This window comes from Bubalus kerabau, chromosome 4 (genome assembly GCF_029407905.1).
Source record: "Bubalus kerabau isolate K-KA32 ecotype Philippines breed swamp buffalo chromosome 4, PCC_UOA_SB_1v2, whole genome shotgun sequence".
In the NCBI taxonomy this organism is placed as follows: domain Eukaryota; kingdom Metazoa; phylum Chordata; class Mammalia; order Artiodactyla; family Bovidae; genus Bubalus; species Bubalus kerabau.
In genome coordinates this window covers 52,766,979-52,789,035 of record NC_073627.1, presented here as the reverse complement: position 1 = coordinate 52,789,035, position 22,057 = coordinate 52,766,979, and the positions used below count along the sequence as shown (strand labels likewise).

The following is a 22,057-nucleotide window of genomic DNA, read 5'->3' as shown; positions in this document are numbered from 1 at the left end:
CCACAGCCAGGGAGGCCCGGGGTGCCCTCCAAAACCCAATGGCTCCGGTGACAGGCAAGAAGGTCAAAGGATGGGTTTGTCAGATGCCACCCAAGTTCTGGAGTAAACATCCTCCTCCACCTTCCTCCCGGATCCCCGACTCCCCCACTCCCGCACTCCTCCAGGTGGGGGCGTTGGGCGCAGGGCCGCACGGTCAGGCTCCCAGGACCCTGACCCCAGCCACTCAGGGATGGACACCAATTGCAGCGTGATTTATTGAAGAAGACGTGCACTTTTTGACAGGGCCTCAGAAACCACGGTTTCCTTCACTGAACAGTACAGGATCAGGGTACAAGGGCTTACAGACAAGAAAGACAAATCCTTTCCATGAGCCGAAGGGGAGAGAAAAGAGGAAGCGGGGCTTCTCCTTCCTTCCTCCTCCCCTAATACTCAGGGCCTCAGTTCAGCACCAGCCGGACGCTGGGCAGTGTGTGCCGAAGCCAGGCCTGGGTCGGGGCTGGTCGCTCGGGGCCAAGATGCCGCGAGCCAACCCCTCTCTCCACCCTAGCCACCCCCTCCCCCCACCACCCCGCAGGAGCTGGGTTAGAAAATACAAAAGCGGGTCCGATGCGGGACGTCATGTGCAAACGGAGGCGGGACGGAGCTTCTGCAGAGTCTCGGCCACGGCCCGCCCCACGACGGGGGCAGAGGTCAGCGCGCGCAGAGGTGCTTTGGAGAAGGGTCTCTTCTCGATCCAAGGAGGCTGGGCGGCTGTCGTCACAAAGCTTGGGGAAGGTGGTGGGTTCAAAGAGGAACGGAGTCTGAAGGGTAGGAGCGGACGGGGGGCGTCTCCCTCTCCCTCCGGCAGGAGAGTGGGCTGGCCAGCCCGAAGCAGGCTGCTGGGACCTACGGGAAGCTGGTAGGGAAGAGGCTGAGGGGCTGACTCTCGTTGGTGGGCAGCGGAGATCGGTAGCCGTCGAAGTTCCTCGGGATGCTGCCGCTGGTGGAGCCCGAGCTGTTACTCAGAGTCTCGATGCTTCCCTCTCGCTGGAGTTCTGCAAGACAGGAGAGAGGGCCAGGCCTGGTCAGGGGATGTTCTCAGGGGTAGGCGGGTGGGTGTGCATTCTGGGTCGGCTGCCTGCAGCGAGGCCAGTCTGGGTCCACTGATATCCTTCTGCGGAGCGGGGGGTGGGGGGCAGCCTGGGTCCCAAGGAGAAGCCCCCTTGGCTGGCAGGCTCCCGTCACTTCCTCACCGTGTGAACCCCTTTAGCCAGGAGCATGGCTGCCCTGATGATGCATTTGGACCACACTGCCATTCGCGGGGCATGTGCCCAGGCCTGATGCAGACTCTTGCTCAGCCAGCTTGCTTCCCAACATCGTGAGAGGCTCCTGTTCTGGCAGGAGGGGAGAAGCCAGGAGGCAGGAAGGACCGAGGCGTCCCCGTCTGGTCCGTCCTCCCCTCGCCTCCCTTACCAGGGACCCGGGCTCAGCCACTCACTTACTCACACGTCCTCACCCACACCATCTACCTGCCTGCCAGGCCCCTCCTGTGCCCTCCCCCTGTAGGGGGGAGTGCCTGCTTTGAGAGGGACCTACTTGCCTGGAGTGCCTCCCTTCCCCTTCCTCTGGGCTCCCACGTGTCCTGGAGACCCCTCTGGAAGGGACGTGCTCAGGGTCCACCCGGGAGTCAGGTCAGGAGGCTCCCAGCCCCTCCCCTGGCATCTGCAAGCCAGGCTACCATCTTGGAGATGGCACCTGGCTCCATCTCCTTCCACTATGGGCACCTTCCTCAACTGCCCTGCCATCTCTTGACCCAAGACAGGTACTGGGGTGGGTGGGCTAGGAACAGACTTCCTGGCATGCTGAGTGCAAGGCAGAAAGAATTACTTCTTGGCTTTCTGAGAGTGGTCAGTTCCTACCCCCTCTCCCTCACAGTGGGCTCTGAGATGTGGGCACACATATCCCTTGGCAAACTCTGGGCCTCAAGCCAAGATGAGGCACCTGCAGTCTCTCCTTCCCCAAGGTACACCTGCCTGGGACAGAGTGGGAGGGGGTCTCCCCTGTCCACCCCGGAAGCCCAGGCTCTCAAAGCGGTCCTTTGAGACAGCAAAGTGCGCTCAAATGTGACACGTGTCTGGTCTCCTGTGCCTGCAGCCTGTGCCTAGGCCCCCTGCCACCCTCCATGCACAGCACAGCTGGCTTTGGTTAGGGGATGGGTCACGGCCTTCACTCCTGGGCTAGCCACCACCGGCCAGCCAGGAAGTAACCACTGACCCCCACTCCCCGTGGGTGACCCCTGAAGCATGCTGGTGGCCCAGCAGCAGCAGCAGCCACAGAGTGGGTTGGGGGCATCTGTGCTGGCCTCCTTCAGACGCCTCCCGGTTCCAGTGTGAGGTGTGAGGCACCAGCCGTGTCCGGGGCCCAGGCTGGAAGGGTGTGCCTGCAAACCAGAACCTCTCAGCAGGTGGGGGGCTGTGGACACGGGCTGCAGGCCTGGCGACGGGCCCTGACTGCCAAGATGCACTGGCTGCCCTGTTGGGCCCGACCCTGAGATTAAGTCGAGTCATCCAGATAACACCGGAAAACCCAGACCCCCGCGTGGGCTCTCTCCTTCTCCACTCAGCCTCTAGCCTCCCCCTCATTTGGGGCCCGTTGTGCCAGGAGGTACAGGACAGGAAGGCAGGGAGCAGACCCCCAGGTTTCTACACGGAAGCTTCGCACTCCAGGAAAGCTCTCCCCATCCCCTTGGTTTCTCACGAGCGCAGCCAGGAGGCCCTGGCCCCGGTGCCGGTGCCGGCCGTCCTGGCGCTAGGGGGCGCCGACAGCAGGCCGGGAGGGAGAGAGGAGGTGAGGCCCCAGCAGGGCGGCAGGGGCTGCTGGACTCCAGGCCCCAAAGAGAGCCCGGGACGAAGGGGCAGAAGAGGCAGCAGCCCCGGGGCAGGCCCAGCGTTCCTGATGCAAGGTGCAGGTGCGTCCACACCGCCCCAGAAGCCGAGGCGTGGGGAGCCTGGGACCAGGCGGGGGCCCCCACTGCCCTGACACAGGCCTGCAGCCACCCGCCAGCAGCGCAGGGACCCCAGCCCCCGAGTCTGCACGGCCGCCCCGCACCCCATCCTGTGAGTGGGGGGGGGGGGCAGGTGCCACAGATATTTCAAGATGACTTTGGGGCTCCCAGGGCCAGGGAGAGCCTGTGCTGTCTTGCTCGTGTTTTCTCTTCACCAGCGAGGCCTTGGGTGAGACAGAGGTGGCCCCCGCCTGCCGGGTGACCAAGCTCTGCTGGACTCATGTCCCGGGCGTCTCCCCCGGCCTCATCCCTCCTGTCCTTGCCTGTGGCTGCTGCCCACTGGATAACTCCCAAAGCTCCCTACTGGTCTCTGGACCCCCCGAGCCCCCCTCTTCAAGCCACCGCATCCCAAAGCCAGAGTGTTCTGCCTGCAGCACAAACTTCATCTTGCCTTTCCTCTGCTTAAAACCTTCACCGTCTCCTAAGGGTTCTGAGGATGAGGTCTCTCAACTCCTCCCCTCTATCAAACTGCCTTCCGGGACCTGCTCCTCTCCAAGACCCCACCTGACTAAAGTGGATTTGAGGAATCCAGATAACGAGCTTGGGCAGTCTGGGGGCCTTGCGAGGCTGCTCCAGGCCTCTGGGTGTGTGCTCATCCGGGGAAAAGCCCTTCCCAGGCTCCTGTGGGCCCCAGGACACCTACTTATCTTTGAAGCTTAGTACTCCTGCAAGTCTCTGCTGTCGCCCTGGTAGCATGGCCAGGCCCCACCGCGCTCTGTACTGACTCCTGCCTGGGGCCCCCTAGCACGCTGGGCATCGTCTGCTCACATGTGCGTCACCGTCCATGTGGGGGGAGTCCCTTGGAGGCCGGCTCTGTGTTTGATTCCCTAGTGCCAACCACAGAGCCTACAAAATAGTTGGTGTTCAAAAAGCAGTTCTTGAATGAATGGATGGATGAATGAATGAGTGAGTGCGGAGGGAAGGGGATGGGTCACTGCCTCTGCAGCTCGGCCACCAGCGTAAGAACCCGGGGCCCAGGTGCTCCTGGGCCATTGCCTACATGCTCCTGTCAAACCCCTTGCTCTTCTGCTCCCTGAGACAGGACCGTGTGAGTGTGCGAAGATGACGTGGGCGTGGGGGAGGGGTGCACACATGGCCCCCCGCAGGCCACCCGGCCGCCCAGCCCTTCAGAGCAAGCGGCGAACGGAAGTGTGCGGCCTTACCTTCCTCCATCCCGAACACACGCTTTGTTACTGTTGGGTTGTTCGCGGGCGCTGGGCGGTTGGCATTGTTTTTTTTTTCCTTTTTTTTTCCCTTTTGAAAAGAAAAGCATTGAGGAATCTTTTGGGAAAAGATCCGGACAATGATGGAGTACACTGATGTCGGCAAGCAGGAGGCGAGGGCACCAGGAGGTGTGGGGAGCTCACGCCGGGAGGAGGGTAAGCTGGCAGCAGAGTTCTGCAGTGACATGCACGTGTGGGGAGCTGGGGACCAGTCTTGGGCGCCCCGGAGATGGAACTGTCATGGCAGAGCCGAGACCCCCTTCGTCAAGGGGGCGATGTGGGGGGAGAGGGTCCATCCCCGGAGCAGGAGGAGCAGCTGTGGGGAGGGGAGAGGCGGGCCTGCCGGCCCATGCGGTGCCCGTGCAGGTGGGACCCAGGAGAGGACAAGAGACAGAGAAAGCCTGCGGTTTCCAGGGATGCCTCCGTGTGTTCTGACTCAGTGGTCCAGCTTGGGCTGCTGCCCTCCTCCACCCCCTGGGTCCAAGACCCCTGGGTCTGAACGGCAGCCATACAGCTGCACTGGACTTGCAAGGAAAGCCCACCAGAAACCTGCCAGGGCTGCAAGGGAGAGCGAGCTGGGGACCTCTCCCCACTCAACACAAGTATGTGGATTCTGGCTGGTGGGATAGAGCCCACTCTTACGGAGGCTGCTCTCCAGGCCTCTAAGATAACGGACTGCACTCAGACGGAAAATCTTTACTGTGACCTCACGTTCGCCAGCACCTCTGTGCGCCTGGGAGGTAGGTGCTGGTCTCCCCATTTTGCAGGCAGCTAAACCAAAGAGCAGGAAGCCACTGGCTCTGGGAACACAACCTCTCGAGAAAGAACTGGGCTGATGGAGACGTGACAACTCCAGGCATCACTCTGACTAGTCCCAATCCCCTCCACTGGCTGTGTCCACCCGCTCGCTGCTGGCTCTTTTTGGAAAATGGGTCCTGCCACCCAAGCTGCCCCTTGAGGTCACGGGCCGGGATGGGGTAAGCCACAGCAGGTAAGGGGCAATGGAATGAACAGCAGCTCCAAAGGAGAAGCCTCAGCTCTCACGAAATAAGCAAAGGACCGAGAAAGCTCAGCTCTCACGCCACCCTCATTCTATATGGAGCCTGGCAAATTTCAAAGGTCTTGGCGGGGGCCAAAGAGGTGGCTGGCCTTGTCAGGGAGAAACGACCCTGGTTCCCTGGGTGTGTATGCCAAGGGAGACCCAGGGGGAATGGAAGGAGGCAGGAGCCTGGCTGCCCGCAAACGCTGCCTCCCTCTTGGGGTGGGCTGTGCAGATGAGGGAGACGGTCTGTCCTGGCCCCTCAACTCTCAGCAGGAGACTGTGGCCCCTCGGCCAAGGCAGGGGCAGTGGACACTGGCTCCTGGGAGCTCTGGGTGGGTGCTGACGGCCAGTGCCGGCTCCACCCGGGGAGAGGCAGAAGATGAGCCACGAAGAGCCCCGGAGACGGCACGGGGGGCGGGGCATGAGGAAGCCCCTCCCTCTGGAGTGCTGGTCCCTGAAACGGCTTCACCCTGGAGGGCCTACTCCCCGGGGCCTGTCCTCTCTCCAGGGTATAGACCCTTCACTCTCTCAAGGCCACTCTATGCTTGGCAAGGCAGGGACTTTTGGGGACACCCTGGATGCAGGTCTCTCCAAAGCAACAGTCACTTTCCTAAGCGCTGTGGTCTTGGTTCCCCCATCCCCAGGGAGGCATGGAACACTGAGGACACAGGGCCTCTGTGAGTTTCAGGGAGAGCTGGGGCGCCCAGGAAGGCAGGGGACCCGGGGGGGGGGGGGGTCAGGAGTGAAGCACTACCTTGGGCTTGGCCTTTGGGCCTCTTCCAGGCCAGATGGCAGTGGGGGTGGCTGGAAAATCAGAGCCCCCAGGGAAGTCCCTTGGGTTTCTGGTGGGTGGAGGTGTTGTGGGGAGCCCAGGTCTCTGGACACAGAGGGAGGCCTGTTGCGGGGACCAGTGAGGGCAGTGCTGTGCTTTGGGGAGGAGGGTCCCTGGGCCCCCTGGTTCAGCCCCCAGGGCCCCCTGGCACTTCTCGTACCACAAAAGGAGCAGCGTTTGCTGCAGGGCCCTTCTGGTGTGCTCAGAGGCTCCAGCCAGCCCAGCTCTGCACGCTCGGTCTCGCGCGATGCTGCTCATTAAAGGGATTAGCAGAGCACTTTTATTGGGCCCCGGCTGCAGCCACACACCCCATTCCCAAGCTAACCTCCCGGGCAGCCTGCGGGGAGCAGGATGAGGCCTCAGGGCGGAGTCTCAGGCAGCACTGGCCACAGGCTTCCAGCAGAGAGAAGGGAGGGTTCCCCCACCCTGCCCCTTGGCCTCAAGGCCCAGGTTGGGGAGGCAGATGAGGCGAGTGGTTCAGAGAGCCAGCTCTGGGCCCTGCGACCTGGGAGACTTGGGGCAAGGTCCTCAACCCCTGTGCCTCAGTTTCCCGCACAGGCGGCTAGCAAGGTCTGTTTCATAGTGCGCTTGTAGAATTAAATAATGCATGCAGAGTGCATCACAAAGTGCTTAAAGCTTCCAGTCAGCAAATGTGAGTTACTCTCATTGCTGCAATCGTATTAGTGATTGTGATTATCCACAAGACCTTGCTGGGGGTGCCCTCCGGCTTCCCTCCCCCAGCAGGGGTCCCTGCCATCCAGACCCTCACCCCCACCCCTTCCCCACTGGAACCCTGGGAGAGTCTTTCTTTTTAATCAAGAAATGGCCTGAAGAGGAAGATGGCAGATTATGTGTTTACAGCTTTTCATTTCCCTCCTTGCCTCTTTGGAAGTACCCTCTTCCAAGCTGGAAAATAAATTTCCAACCCTGTTGACGTGCATTGATTTTTCCCTCCTGCGTGCACCTCCCAGTTCTCCCCTGTCAGCAGGACCTGTGGTTAAGCCCCCTGCCTGGGTTGGGCTCAGTGGTACCTCTGGGGAGCGATGGAGGGGGTGCAAGCAGAGCACAGAGCAGCCAGCCAAACTGCCCTATCCTACCCAGTGCCTAGCTCAGAGGTCTGCAAACAGAAATGATCTGGGTTCCCTTCCATGGTGAGGGGTCTTGGCTGGGAGCAGGAGGAGGGATCCTCTGACCCAGATCTTCAGCATCTTTCCTGCAGCCCCCCGGGATATACAGGGAGGAGACCAGAGGACCACAGAGAGGATGGCTTCGAGCTCAGCAAATGGTTCCAAATGGGCTCTGCCCCAAGCAATGGACATTATCCACAGGGGGCCTTCCAACGAGGGCCTGGGACCAGCTGTGCAGACAGGCATGGAAACAGAGGTGCAGGGTCGGGGGGTGGCTGGCCGCCTCCCGCAGGGCTCAGCTTCTGGTGTGGGAAGAACCCAAAGAGATGATCTGGATGCCAACAAGGGGTTGGTCCTGGCGGATGTGGCTCTGGGCTGCTTGTCTCACACCAGCCCTGCGCGTGCAAACTACTGCCCTCTCTCCCGGAGTGTCACTCTGGGAGGTGAGGGGGGCTCTTCAGGGGGAAAGAGGGGGGAGTTGGCTGAGATCGCTTCCTGAAACTCGGACAGCTCTGTCCACACTGTGGGCGGAGCCGGCCTCAGCCCCAGGGCATTTTTCAGGAGGTTAAAACGGCAGCAGTTAAAGAGGAGGCAGCCTGCAGGGGGGCCCTGATTTTCTTCCCACTTGGACACACCCACCCTGGCTCTTCCTGCCCCCTCCAACCAGCCCTTGAGGGTCCCACCCTCAGGCGCCCCCACCAGGCTGCAGAGGTGCCAGCCGACCAGGGACCCTCTTCCCCACCCACACCAGGTCTTGGGGGCTGAGTGGGGCTGAGAAGGTGTCCTCTTTCTCCTCCAGCAAGGGGTTTCTGCTCCTCTCCCAGGCTTGCTTGTGGAAGGAAGGAGGGCAGTTTCCCACAGTTGAGGGGCTGAAGATGAAAAGGCCCTTCCACGTTCAGATAAGGGGAACCCTGATCTGGTCAATGGAATGAAGGTGGATGAAAAGACGGCAAACAATGGCCTAGGACTCTCCCGGGCTTCACACCTGTGTCTGAGCACTGAGGCCACCTACTTCCGGTCCTCTCACCGCACACTCAGCCTGGGGTCCCTGAGAGCTTGTGCCAACGGCCTGAGTCCTGTAGCCAGTGCGCAGGTACACACCTTCCTTCCTGGCAGGAGTCTCTTCCAACCCAAGTGCTTCTGCAAACCTGCTTTCTTATCTCCCTGCCCAGCTCTTTCCCCTGGCGTCCCGCAGGTACTGCGACCCAGAACATCACAGGATGAGGCCAAGGTCACATGGTCTACCTTGCCCCTTGCCCCTCCCCTTCCCCAGCTCCAGACGTTAAGGGCAAATACTTGCTCTTGCCTTGGGTCCCTTGAACTGTTTCCCTCGGCCACTGGGGCCACACATGGGTGCCTAATAACCTCAGGGGAGACTTGGGGCCTAAGGGAGACCCCAGTCCTTCTGGGCGTCCACTGGCCCCTCCCCTGGAAGGTGAAAGTCATGATCAATACCTGGAAAGGATGACTAAGGAGACCATCAGGTGGAGAGCCCTCTCTGTGTCTGGAGGAAAAGACACAGACCCTTCCTTCCCTCCATGAGGACAGGTCCTCAGGCCTCTGGAAAAACCCTACTCATGAGAGCAGGCCAGTCTGGCATTAATACATGAGGCAGGGACAGAGAGGCAAGCTAGATCCTGGAGCTCCTGGTGGGCCCAGTGGGGATGACACAAGAGGCACATGCTGGAATGCTGGGGAAGAAATAAAGAGGAAAAAGAGGTGGGGGGGGAGGAGGCCTGAAGAATGAGGAAGGGTCAGTGTTCAAAAGGCATCCTATCCTCCACCTGGAGCTGGGTGTGTAATGTGTGTGTACACATGTGCACACGTGTGCACCCGTATGTGCATGTGTACGTGTGCATACGTGTGTGTGCGCGCATGGGTGTGTTCATGCATCCACATATGTGTGCTTGTGTACGTGCATGCGGGCATGCGTGTGTGCTGGGGGTGGGGAAAGCAGCAGAGCATCTGAGTTCCAGGCAGAGCCGCTCCTGCCCAGCCTTAGACGGGGGGTTACCCAGGAGGTGGGCTGGGGTCTGGGGGCTGCAGCCTTTCCCTGAGGCCCCTCCCACCACAGCCATGACACGGCACCAACTCCAGGCAGGGAGAGGCCCACTCCCAGGAACCCCACGTGACCCAGGCCCGCTCCAGTCTTCGCTTGAGGGGAAGAGGGCAGGACCCCCCATCCCAGCCGCCCAACAGCAACCCGTGTGCGGGGACCCTCTCGGGGCCACTACATCAGTCTAACTGTAAATCTGGACCCAGGCAGAATGAGTCCTGTCATGGCGTATTATACATGGGGCCAGCAAGGGCGGAGCCGACCTGGCTCATGGTCCCCGGTTTTGAGTGATGTGATAAATCTGGCTGAAATGTGCTTGAGGTCAGCCAGACGGAGGAGCACCCTGGAGCTGACCCTCCCAGTGGCTACGAGGAAGAGGCGGCTGAGAACTCGCCCTAAACCCCGCTCTGCCGCAGACGTGCTGAACGACCTGGGCAAGTCCCGCACCCCTTCTCCGCTTCACCACCTGTCAGGCAGGAGGGCAGTGGCTGCCCTGGCGACCTCACGGGCCGTGTGAGGCTCTGAAGAGAGGAGGATGTGAAGGTGCTTCGAGAAGCAGGATAAGCCGTGAGGGCGTGGCAGGGACTCTCACTGCAGTGGGGTCCTGGCTAGAGAGCTGGGGGTGCCATCTCTGAGGCCCCTGGAGAAGCGGTCCTCATCCAGGAAGGCCCGAACCGCCCCCTCTAGCCCCAGGCCAGCAGCATGGCCCAGGGGCAAAGCCTCGGCAGATGGCACCTGAGACAGATGTGGCGGGGTGGAGGGGGACATGGAGCTAAGGGATGCCTGGCTGGGCTCTGGGAACAGCCTTCTCTGCGCACGCCTGCATGTGGCGCCCCGTGAATGGGCCGCTCAGCACGGCTCCAGGGAGGACCCAGGGCTCAGAAACTGTCCCAGCGAACCAGGTGTCCGGCAGCCAGCCTCAACCCACCCTGCCTCCTCAAGTGGGGTCTTCTCAAGACCCTCTCTGGGGCTGTGAGATGGCGCAGCACGGCTTGCAGACTGCAGGGGAGACGCTGCTCCCCAAACGTGGCTGGCCTGATAGGCTAGAGCCACATCTGGTTCCCATTCAAACGTCCAAACGTAATTAAATTCTCTCCGACGCAGCGGAAGAGTTTGGTAAGATGTGGCTTTCCCCCTTCCACCAGGGTTAAGAAATCACTGTCTCGCACTCCAGTGGCTGACCGGCGCTCCTCCCGGCTGCCGATCCCTCCTGCTCCACCAAGGAAGGGCCTGTGCTCGGCTCTGTTTTCTCGGGCTGAAGGGGCCAGGGCCCTCCCCACAAGGAGGAACAGCAGAGGCCAGAGCTCCTGCGGGCTTCGTCGGGGTGGGGAGGTGAGCCACCCTGGGAAGACAGCTGCGGGACCCAGGCTCACCCTGGGGACACACCAGTGTCTGGATGCGCGGGGTCTTGTGACACCCTGCCGAGGGATTCCCCTCTCTGTAGCTCCTCACAGCAGGATGTGCGTGCATCTCTGGCCTGCCTCTGTGGGCAACACAGCCTCCCCCGTCAGGCCCAGGGTTGGGGGGCAGCTGCCCACCTGCTATGCATGGAGGAGGGTTGAAGATGGCCAGGGGCAGCCTGGGAGCCCGCCCGAGGGATCCCCCGGGGCCGCTACGTCACAGGGGCTTGCTGGTTGCCTCTGGCCTGTCAGAGCCCCAAACGGGTTAAGGGGCAGCTGGGTCCAAGGTGCCGGGCCTTGGTGGGATGGAGGGCGGCCCCTTCCACAGCAAGGAGGCCCACTCACCCGAGTTGTCGGTGCCTCTCCTGGCCTCCTGTCCGGCCCCTGACTGAATTCAAGCACAGTTCCCTGGACAGGCTTGCCTTTTCCAGCTTCCCTTCCCAACTGAGCACCTTCAGTATACGGCTTCTTTTTACTTAGGGATTTATGACTTTCATGGTAATGGGTTCCATTCTACTTCCTCTATGTCTATTTTTCTAATCATTGTGGTATAGGCTTTATGAGACAGTTTTTTTAATAAAATAAGTCGGGGTATTATTCTTTTTGAAACTATCTATCCTGTGAGTTAATGACTTCAAGAGGGTGTGGATGCTCCCCAGAGACAAACGGGGGCTGGGGAGGGGATAACTCTGGTGGGGGTAAGCGAGAATCTTCCAGATTCAAGAGAGGTCCCTTGATGACTCTAGGCCAGGTTGCTCACCGATACCCCTATCTGAGCTCTAAGACCCCTTTTAGGCTCACAAGGCATTTCCACACCAAAGAACGCTCACCCTGGATATGGGCCCAGCACACACAGCAACCCCAGTATTGCTGACCTGGCTCTAAATAGGAAGAATTTTGTATATCTGGTTCCAAATGGTTAACAGTAATGGATTTAATTTAATTTCTGGGTGGCATGACCGCCAAGGCCATGTGTCTGGTGCCTTCATATCAGTGAAGGTTTTAAGGAAATAAACCCAGTTCATGGATCAGTCGTCCTAGGCCAAGCCTAGCCAAGACATTGGCGCTGGGGTCAAGGTCTCTGTGGCCCCCGTTAGGGTCCCGGCCTAGGATCCTGAACCCATAGTCACGAGTTGCAATTAATCGCCGTGGCGCCGCCTGCGGCAGAGGAGAAGGTGGGCAGACGCTGCCTTAGCCTTTGTGCTCTGCGCTCAGACGGCCTGCTGGTGCCGGGGCCCTATTCATTATTCAATTCAGCTCGCTCAGACGAGCTTTTCCATTTGCTCCTCCAGGAGGAATAACAAATCTAGAAATGCAATTCCACTTTGCTGTATTAAGATATTGATTTGCCTGTCGAGTGGAAGTGCATCTGTTCTGTCAGCTCCCCCGCTCCTGTGGGCAGGAAGGGGTTAACCAAATGTTTATCACAAGGCTGGCTTCAGAGTTGAAAGTAATGTGATCAGTAATGAATTTTGTGTTACATTAGGTTGTATAAATGGACAGACAAGCGCAGACAACAAGTGGCCAGGAGTCGGGGCTAATCTAATGATGTAAAAATAGAGACAGCACCAATTATACTAGGGGCCAGCTCCAGGCTCCTGCAGGGACTGCAAATGAATAGGTACAAATCAAATTACTCACTAATAGACGCACTACAAGAGGGGCAGTCAATGGTAACTGCATTAGAGCCTAGTGACCTCGCTGCTCTGCACTGCAGAATCCGAAAATTTGACTTCCATCTTAAAAGTGGGGGGCGGGGAGTGAGGTTCTCAAAGAAACTCTTGTTGGGGGAACAAGAGCGGCTACTCCCCACCCTAAACCAGGCCACGGCCAGAAGGTACCCCCTGTCTGAGTCGACCTCCTGCCCTTGCTCTGATGCCTCCCAAAGCCTGAGCACCAGGGGGTGCAGGGGTGGGGGTGACCTCTGGGGGAACAAAAAAGGACCAGGGGATGAAGCCCTGCACGTAGGCAAAGACAGGAAGTTACATACCAACACACTTCACAGCCATGTGTCTCTCAGGGGTGGTGGTTTTTACTGCTACTTCAAAAGCTGTGTCTGTATCGAAAATAAAATATTTCTTTAAAGAGGATTGCAACACGGACCCTGCAGGGAGCAGCCGGTAGAGAGATCAAGGGGAGGAGAGATCAGGATCTGGTCTGACCACTGGGAGCTGTGCGGGATGCTTGTGGTTTGTTCTGTGCGGCGCGTGCAGGACTTCATCTATTTCCCACCAGCCCAAACTGGTCTGTCCTCGCCCCTTTGCTCCTCCTCCCAGTCCCGCCGACGTTCCTGCCTGGGGATGGAAGCAGGGAAGGCTGTGGAGGTCCTGCCAGCACGTGGGCAGCCCCTCAGGTTTTCTTCCTTCTCTCGGGCTCTAAGAATGGAGACAGCAGGCCTGAAGTTCCAATCTGCTGGGCAGGGCTGCCCTTCTGACATGCCCCAAAGCATGAACCATATGCTTACGTTCAGCTCCCAGTGGCTTGGGGAGGCAACAAGACCCTCCAAGCATGGAGGCGGGGGCCCTGGTAGGCCTGGCCCCACCCGCTCCCCCGTCTAACTGAACCCTAAGGCCAGCCCCAGTCACACACATGAAAGTGAAGAGTGCCCACTGGTCCTGGCCAACTGGAGATGAAGGGAACAGGCTGGGAAGATGAGGCCCGGCCCCCAGCCGGGGCGGGGGCAGGCACCCAATGGAAAAACAAATCCTGAACAAATGAAGCAACAGGATGTCAATTCTCCGCAAACTCAATTAAGCACACGGAGGGGTGGGATTGCAAACTATCGGGCTTCACGAAATAAAACACATGTGAGGAGGAGGTCCGGGAAGCCTGGGGCTGGGGGATTCTGCCCACACATCTTAGAATGCCTTCTGGAGTGGGCCTGAAGGTGTCTGGCTGCGGGGTGGGGGGGTGCAGGGGTGGGGTTCAGAGAGAAGTGAGCAGGAAACAATCACCCAATGTCAGAGGGTAGACAGCTGACTCTGGTGTGGGTGCTCGGAAATGCCTCCTTCTGTTAAACCCAATCTGATGGGCATGGCTTGGCCTTCTCGGTACAGGCCTCTCTTTTGCTTTAAGAGCTCAGGCTCTGGTTTCCTAAGGGGTCAGAGGGCCATTTCCAACGTTCATTGTCTGTGTGTCTGTCTTTCCTCCCTCACCAGCCATCCCACCTCGGGGGTGGTCCAAACACCTCAGACCATCTTCTGAGGCAGAAGGGCAGAGGTAGGGGCCGAAGAGAAGGATGGGTATTTAACCATCCATGACTGTGTTCAACTTTGTTCAGATCTTACACTTCGCAGAAAGGTCAACAGTTAAAAGTGAATTCCCTGGCAGAAGAGGAGGAACAGAGAGAAAGCCTCCCTTTTGTTAACCATTTACCTGTGTTCATGTCTTCAGAGAAGGGCCCTTATCTGGGGGGTCCAGTGGCTCTTCTCCACCCTCTGTCCAAGCCTGTCCATTTCCCACAGGAATCCCTGCTTCCCTGTTGAGGCGACGCCTGGAAAGGGGACTCTGAAGATTCACCTGTGAGGTCATGGGGGCACTTCCTCCTTATAGATAAGAATCGGTGTGCTCTGGTTAAAGAATCCAGAGTCGACTTTGGGCAACTGAGAAATGAGCAGAGATGCTTCTCAGTCCCAAAGTTCTGCATTATAGCTCTGCCTTTGCCTGGGGCTTTCAACAGCCTTAGGGGAGAAGAAGAGAGGGGTGTGGGGTGTGGCGGGGGCAGAGGGAGAGGGGGCGGGGCAGGAGAAACTACCTACCTAGAATGGGCCAGGAACCAAAAAGTGTGTCTTTTAAACACAATCCCTTTTCCCATTGCTCTGACTGGCTTCCACTGACCTCTCAGGAGCCACAAGACCCATCCAGTCATTCAGCAAACATTAACTGGGGATTCAGCCTGGCTCTGCTCCCAGTGCTGGATGCGGGGCAGGGAAAAGGCTGCTGGTCAGAGGCAGCAAAGATGAACTGGATTCAGGCCAAGGATCCGGGATTGGGCTAAGACACACCGGACGGGCAGTCTGGCTGAGGTAGGGGCTGGAAGGACCACCGGAGCTGAGCCTTACCCCAGTGGGTTGGAGAAGGCAATACGCCGCTGCTCACTAATGTTGAAGGCAGCATGCGTGGCCTGTCCTGGACCAAGCGTCCCGTGTGCAGGCCATGCATAAGTTCAGAGACAGGGGAGGTTAGAGTCTGGTCTAAAAAGGGAACTTGGTAGGGGGCAAGGGCAGCAGGCCCCTGAACAGAGACAGGTCAGCAGGGCTCGTGCTGGGGATGATGGCCGAGGGTGTTGGCATGAACTATGAATGGGGGTGACAGTGGAGGGGGTGTCGGGGAGAGGCTGGAAAGGTGCGGGAGCCCGAAAGTGAAAGTGAAAGTGAAGTCGCTCAGTTGTGTCCGACTCTTAGCGACCCCATGGACTGCAGCCCACCAGGCTCCTCCATTCATGGGATTTTCCAGGCAAGAGTACTGGAGTGGGGTGCCATTGCCTTCTCCAGCAGGAGCATGAAAGAGACTTTGAAATATGACGGCAGGAGCCCAGGCGGTCAGCTGTGGGCCCAGGAGGGCTGACAGGGAGAGCAGGCCCTAACATGAGGGTGGTTTCCTTCTCTGCGGCTCCCATCTCGGGAGTAATGGGCGGAAATGACTCAGATGACAGGATATTAAGAACCGGAAATTCTTCCTGGACATCTCCTTTTAATCCCACAGCGCTGAGTTATGATTTCACATCAAAGCTTTCATTTTCTCCTCCTTTGCCCATCGTAATAGGGGACATCTACCGCGTGGTGGGGTGACAGGACGTTTGCACGGGTGGCATGGAGCCTGAGGCATCAAAGCCGTTTGGGAGGTGGCGCCTTGAGGACAAGAGACAGGAGGAAACGAGGCGACCGAAGCGCTCAGCACGGGGAATGGCGGCGGCCAGGATGTGAAGCAACAGGAGGCCAAAGCTTACTGCACTTTGTGGCTTCCCTCTCCCAGGCCTTAGAGGGGAAGAAAGGAGACAGGGGAAGCTTTCTCTCTCCCTGAGGGCAGGAACTGTGCCCAGGGGCACCTCAGAGAGCCTGCCTACAAGGGGAACCCCAGAGAGACGGCACGGGTCTCCAGAGGAGGCAGTGGAGAGGAGGCCCTGAAAGCATTTTGTAAAGACACCAAAGGAGGGGAAAATCTAGGGCCCAACTAGGTAAAGCAGAGAAGGACCTACGGGACTGGCCAAGTTGCTTGGACGACAGTGCTTGCCGGAGACTAGGGATGTTTAATAGCTAAGAGAAGGCTCTGCGGGTGGCTCAGCGGTGAAGAGTCCGCCTCCCAGTCCAGAAGACATGGGTCTGATCCCTGATCCGGGAAGTTCCCACGTGCTGTGAAGCAACTAAGCCCCTGAGCTACGACTGAGCCCACGCACCCTAGAGTCCGCGCTCCGCAACCAGAGAAGCCGCTGCAGTGAGAAGCTGTGCCCTGCAACCAGAAAGTAGCCACTGCTCTCCCCAACTTTTTAGAGAAAAGCCCGCGTGGCAACGAAGACCCAGCACAGCCAAAAAAACAAAAAAACAAAAAATTTAAAAGCTAAGAGAATTAATTCAGCCCCCATGCCTGCAAGTATGGTCACGTGATCACGTGGCACCTGTGATGGGAGGTGATATTAAGGGGATATCCAAGGGGATATTGCCTTAGCAGGAAAAGGTCCCCAAGACTCAGCAGCGAGGCAGGCAGGAGTTCCAGGCCCATTGGAAGAGCTAATCTTAGAGGAAGGATGCAGGGGCCAGCGTGCTGGGTTATGTGTTTTGGGGTGCCTAGCTGGTCAACTCCAGTACCAATAACTAACACTGGTTGAGAGCTGAATTCCTTCAGTTCTGAAATGAAAGCTATTAGCATGCGTGCATGTGCACGCACGCGCGCGCGCACACACACACACACACACACACACACACAGCACTTTGAGTCATCTTTTGCAAAACATAGGTTGTCCGTGGATATTTATTAATTCACTTATTGAACCCTTCCTGTGATCATTTAAAAACTTCACACTGTTCAAAATGTGCTTTCCACGTTAAGAAGGAAAAAAGGTACTTTTCAAAGTACCTTACGCCTTTTCAAAGAGTAAAGGTAAAGATTTCTGACAGAAATCTTTGGAAGACCTTTAGTTGAAAATAATCTCATAGCCTTTTCAGCTGAGTAATTGATATACATTCAGGAAAACTCAGAGGATTTAGCAGAATAAACTAGAGCATTGGTTTCCAAACTAGATTACAATTCATCAATGTGTTGTAAAATCAATTTAGCGGGTCCAGACTGCATTAAAAAAATGAAATAAAATAATCCTAGAGTACTTTGCCTATACTACTGTTTTCTGAAAGTTCTGACTAAGAAATATTTGAGAGAAAGTATATTTGAGTAAGGAAGTAAGTGTATGGAAGGTAAGAGGTAAAGATTGAGCCCCTAGTGTGATCCCCAAGAGTAATTGCTTCTGGACTACAAGAGTCAGTTAAAGAGATGCTGGACACAGTTCCACGCGTTAAAGTAGGTCCTTGTTTGTTATTTTATATATAGTAGTGTGTATATGAGGAGAAGGCAACAGCACCCCAATCCAGTACTCTTGCCTGGAAAATCCCATGGATGGAGGAGCCTGGTGGGCTGCAGTCCATGGGGTCGCTGAGAGTCGGACACGACTGAGTGACTTCACTTTCACTTTTCACTTTCATGCATTGGAGGAGGAAATGGCAACCCACTCCAGTGTTCTTGCCTGGAGAATCCCAGGGACGGGGGAGCCTGGTGGGCTGCCGTCTATGCGGTCACACAGAGTCGGACACGACTGAAGTGACTTAGCAGCAGCAGCAGCAGCAGCAGCAGCAGCAGCAGTGTGTATATGAGGAGAAGGCAATGGCAACCCACTCCAGTACTCTCGCCTGGAAAATCCCATGGAGGAAGGAGCCTGGTAGGCTGCAGTCCATGGGGTGGCTAAGAGTCAGACATGACTGAGCAACTTCACTTTCACTTTTCCTTTCATGCACTGGAGAAGGAAATGGCAACCCACTCCAGTGTTCTTGCCTGGAGAATCCCAGGAACAGGGGAGCCTGGTGGGCTGCCGTCTATGGGATCGCAGAGTCGGACGCGACTGAAGTGACTTAGCAGCAGCAGCAGCAGCAGTGTGTATATGTTAATCCCAAACTATACTCAGTATTTTGTAATAACCTACATGGGAAAAGAATCTGAAAAAACTATATATGTATGTCTAACTGAATCACTTTGCTGTAACTGGAAACTAGCAACATTATAATCAATTATATTTCAATTAAAAAAATACTTTAAAGAAAAAGACGCTAGACAGAAAAAGTTGCAGCTTTCCTACCCAGAGTGCTGTGATCAAACAGGAGAATGAAACAGTGTTCCCAGGACTATGGGAAGCCACAGTCATGGGGAAGACATGGTCACTCTTGACCGTGACTGCTGACTTAGTGAGCTCCCAAGAGTCAACAGCAGCCAGGGGAGGCAGCCTGCAACAGACACGTGTCAGGAATACTTCAAGCAGCTGATCAGGACCTGTGAATTAGGCCTAAGGGCATTTGCTATTGGAGGCGGGAGAAAGCCAAAAAAAAAAAAAAGACAAGGTTTAGCTAAATAGTGATTGAAAGAGTTAACGTCTAAAGTGACAATGAAATTAATATGTATCTAGGTGTTTATGAAAATTTTTGTGTGTTATATCTTTGCCATTTTTGTTTAGTTGCTAAGTTGTGTTTGACTCTTTGTGACCCCATGAACTAGACAGCCCGCCAGGCTCCTCTGTCCATGGGATTTCCCAAGCGAGGATACTGGAGTGGGTTGCCGTACCCTCCTCCAGGGGAATCTTCCAGACCCAGAGATCGAACTCTTACATCTTGCATCTCTTATGTCTCCTGCGTTGGCAGGAGGATTCTTTATGGCTGAGCCACCAGGGAAGCCCAGGTTATATCTTCCCTCAGACACAAAACGACTGGAATAAGTAAATGTTTTGCTTATGGAAAAAAAAAAATCCTATTTTTCTAGAAAAGGCAATATTGAAAGGAATGTCTGCTAAGCGGGAATTAGTCAAGTTATTTTGAGGGGGAGTGACGGAGAGAGGAGGGGGCCGCGGGAGACAGCATTCCAGGCCGAAGGAGAAGTATGTGCAGAGGCCCTACAGGCAGAGAGAGCACGTGTGCTCAGGGACCCTCCGGGGAGTTCAGCGGGACTGGGGTTCGCCCAGAGCAGGGACAGGAGTCTGGAGAGAGGGCAGTGGCTGGTCACAAAGGACTTTGTGCACGATAGGCCGTGAATCCAGGAGAAGGACAAAGCTGAGGGCAGAGGAGTCCAGTGTATGGATATATGGAAACATGGGTAGGGGACTGGATGATGGGCTTGGAGATCAGGAGAGAAAGCCAACCTGGAGGCGCTTTGGAAACCATCGGTTTATGGATAGTAACTGAGGCCACGGAAGCGGAGGAGATGGCCCTGGATGGATGGAGGGAGGGGAGAAAGGATGGAGAAGTAGCTGGAGGCAGAAGAAACCAGGGGTGTGCGGGGAGGCAGGAACCACAGGGAGCTCACTCCAACATCACCGGGCCTGGCTCCCCAGGCCAACACTGGGGCAACATGGATACTCAGGGGGGACTCTGGGGAGGATGGGCGTTGTGGTTGCGCAGGCTGTGGGCAGGGGCTGCTCCTCCTCTGGACAGGAGGAAAGGGGGTTTCAGGGTCTGGGTGCAGGAGGCCAAGGGATTTCTCAAATGCTGACCACTCTCTTCTGAGTGGGAGAGACAAGCTGGTGGGTAAGAGATTTGAGGGGAACAGGCAATCTGAAATAGTGTCCATCAAGAAGGAAAGAGACCGATTTCAAGATGGTGGATGGATGGAGCCCAGGTACCATACTGAATAAAGAGCAGACTAATTCATACTCAATAAACAGCAGTAACATGGGGAAAATAATAAAATACAAACTCTCAGAGGACCAGCGACATGGAGACTCTCCAAGGGAAAGAAAACAGGCTGGAAGCCACGGCAGTAAAGCAGGGGCTACAGCAAAGCTGCTAACATCCAGGTTAAGTGCAGGATCCCATTCACCCAGCAGTTCCTGCACATCTGCCATGTGCCAGACACCGTTCTAGGCACTGGTGTCTCCTGTGAAAGATGAGTGCAAACTGAGAATCGGGAAAAACTGCAGAGAGACTGCTTGGGCTCACTGGGGAGTAGAGACCGCACATTGGCAGAGGGACACCGACCCATCTGAACAATTCACGACTTTTCTTCAGCCACCTGAGTATACAGGCAGAGTTGGCCTGACCTAAATTTTGCTTTGCTGAATGGGGAGATGTGATGATGTTAGAGAGAAAGCAATTTAGTCAGTTATTTTTGAGCTGGACTTGCAAATCCCACATGTGATCTAATTATTCATAGACTACTTGGTCAGCAGCCAACCTGGAGGACAGAGCCAACACCTGCCTCAGAGTTAACCATGTTTTAAAATGGATCTTCTCCGACTTTTATATGCATGCTGAAAGTGAAAGTGTTAGTCACTCAGTCGTGTCTGGCTCTTTGTGACTTCATGGACTGTAGCCTGCCAGGCTCCTCTGTCCATGGGATTCTCCAGGCAAGAATACCATAGTGGGTTGCCATTTCCTTCTCCAGGGGATCTTTCCCAACCAGGGAACAAACCCGGGTCTCCCGCATTCCAGGCAGACTTCGCCGTCTGAGCTACCACGGAAGCCCCATGCACAGAGATCTTGTCCAACTGCAGGTGCTGAGTCAGCAGGGTTCGGTGGGGCCTGAGAGTCTGCATTTCTAATCAGCTTCCGGATAGAGATGTTGCTGCTGGTTCACATAGCACTCTTGGAAGAGTAAGGTTTTGAAAGGCTTTGCTTTACTTTGGGGGAGAGCTGGTTGGCACCACGGTGCAGCTTACCAGTGGAATGCTGGAGCTGGCTGACTCGTACACTTTCAGGAATTCTGCTAGATGACTGACATCGTGTTGACAGCCTGAAACTGGCTGTAATGGGAGCTTCTATGCTATGGAAATGCCCAAATGCTATAAATCAGGACTTTCTTGCTTCCCTTTGCAGAGCTGGCTGTTAAACACTTACTAGCACATCACTGGCTAAATCTGTATAACAGTGAAACATGGATACAGTAGACTTCGGCGTCAGGGGTCATGAAAGCGTGTGCCATTCACACCTTGATAAAGAGGCCACCTGTCCTGGATGTACACTCAACAAAGAACCTGCTGGAGGCATTACAGGAACTGATCATCTCTGCCACCTCAGAGTAAGCAACAGAGGTAGACGCCTGGGTCACCCTATCTTCCACCCAGAGAAGCAGGTTGTGGAAAGAGACAGGGACCAGGAGGCTCCTTGAGCAAAGGGTGACTTGCAGGAAATTCTCACCCACATCACACTGTATTTCCCTGGCTATCCCCGGGCAGCAGGCCGACTCTGCTGTGGGTGTGTCAGCCTGCCCTTTCTAGGACCCACGGCTGCACTGCTTGGCTGATACTTTATCTGGAGTTGTGAAATGTGAAGACTGAATCTCAACAAAGGCAGAGGAGAACAGGTCAACTTCCACGATATCTGCTTTACATAGTGACCTTTAAAATCAAGGCAGAGATGGGACTTCCCCGGCGGTCCAGTGGTTAAGACTTCGCGTTCTAATGCTGAGGGTGAGGGGTTCAATCCCTGGTCAGGGAGCTGGGATCCCACATATCTCAAGGCCAAATACCAAAACACAGAAGAGAAGCAGTGCTATAACAAATTCAATAAGGACTTAAAAAATGGTCCACATCAAAAATAAAAAATCTTGAAAAATAAAAAACCAAGGCAGAGTTTTATATATATATATATATATATATATATATATATATATATATATATATATAACACACACACACACACATACACACACACACACACACACACACGTCAAAGTAAACCAAATGAATCCCATTTGGTGACAGTTTGGGGAGGAAAATGAAATCCCTCAGCTCTCAAAGGGCGTCTCCTATTTTCTGACCTGTGGGTCAGGCAGTTTTAATTTCCTCTCTCCCTCTCTCTCTTTTTTTAATTTCATGAACCCGCTTAAGGCCACAAAGACTCCTGAATCCCTCAGCTGTCCGGCAGATGAACTGCTGCCAGGTTCTCTCAGGTTACTAATGGTCCGTGCCAGGCAGAAGTTCCCCAGCCCGGCCTAAGCACGCCTTCCCGTCCGCTGGATGATACGGCCAGGCTTCGGGGCTTCGTAGGAAGGCGGCCGGGAGGAGGGCCGACTCTGAGCCGCTCTGGCCCTGGAAGAGCGGCTCCTGGGCATGTGTCACACTGGCCCTGCTGGTGTGAGCAGCGCTGG

The 22,057-nt window shown here is 56.1% G+C and overlaps 1 protein-coding gene across 1 annotated transcript in view; it reads right to left on the bottom strand.

The window, feature by feature from the left end:
- Positions 1 to 231: 231 nt before the first annotated feature.
- The window catches only part of BCAS3 (BCAS3 microtubule associated cell migration factor), a 589,753-nt gene continuing 567,927 nt past the window's right edge, over positions 232 to 22,057 (bottom strand). The window contains exons 27-28 of the mRNA XM_055579668.1: positions 12,714 to 12,779; positions 232 to 1,034 (exon numbers count right to left, since the gene is read on the bottom strand). Of these exons, the coding sequence (XP_055435643.1) occupies positions 886 to 1,034; positions 12,714 to 12,779 (215 nt within the window). The 3' untranslated portion in view covers positions 232 to 885. The remainder of the gene's footprint in view (positions 1,035 to 12,713; positions 12,780 to 22,057) is intronic.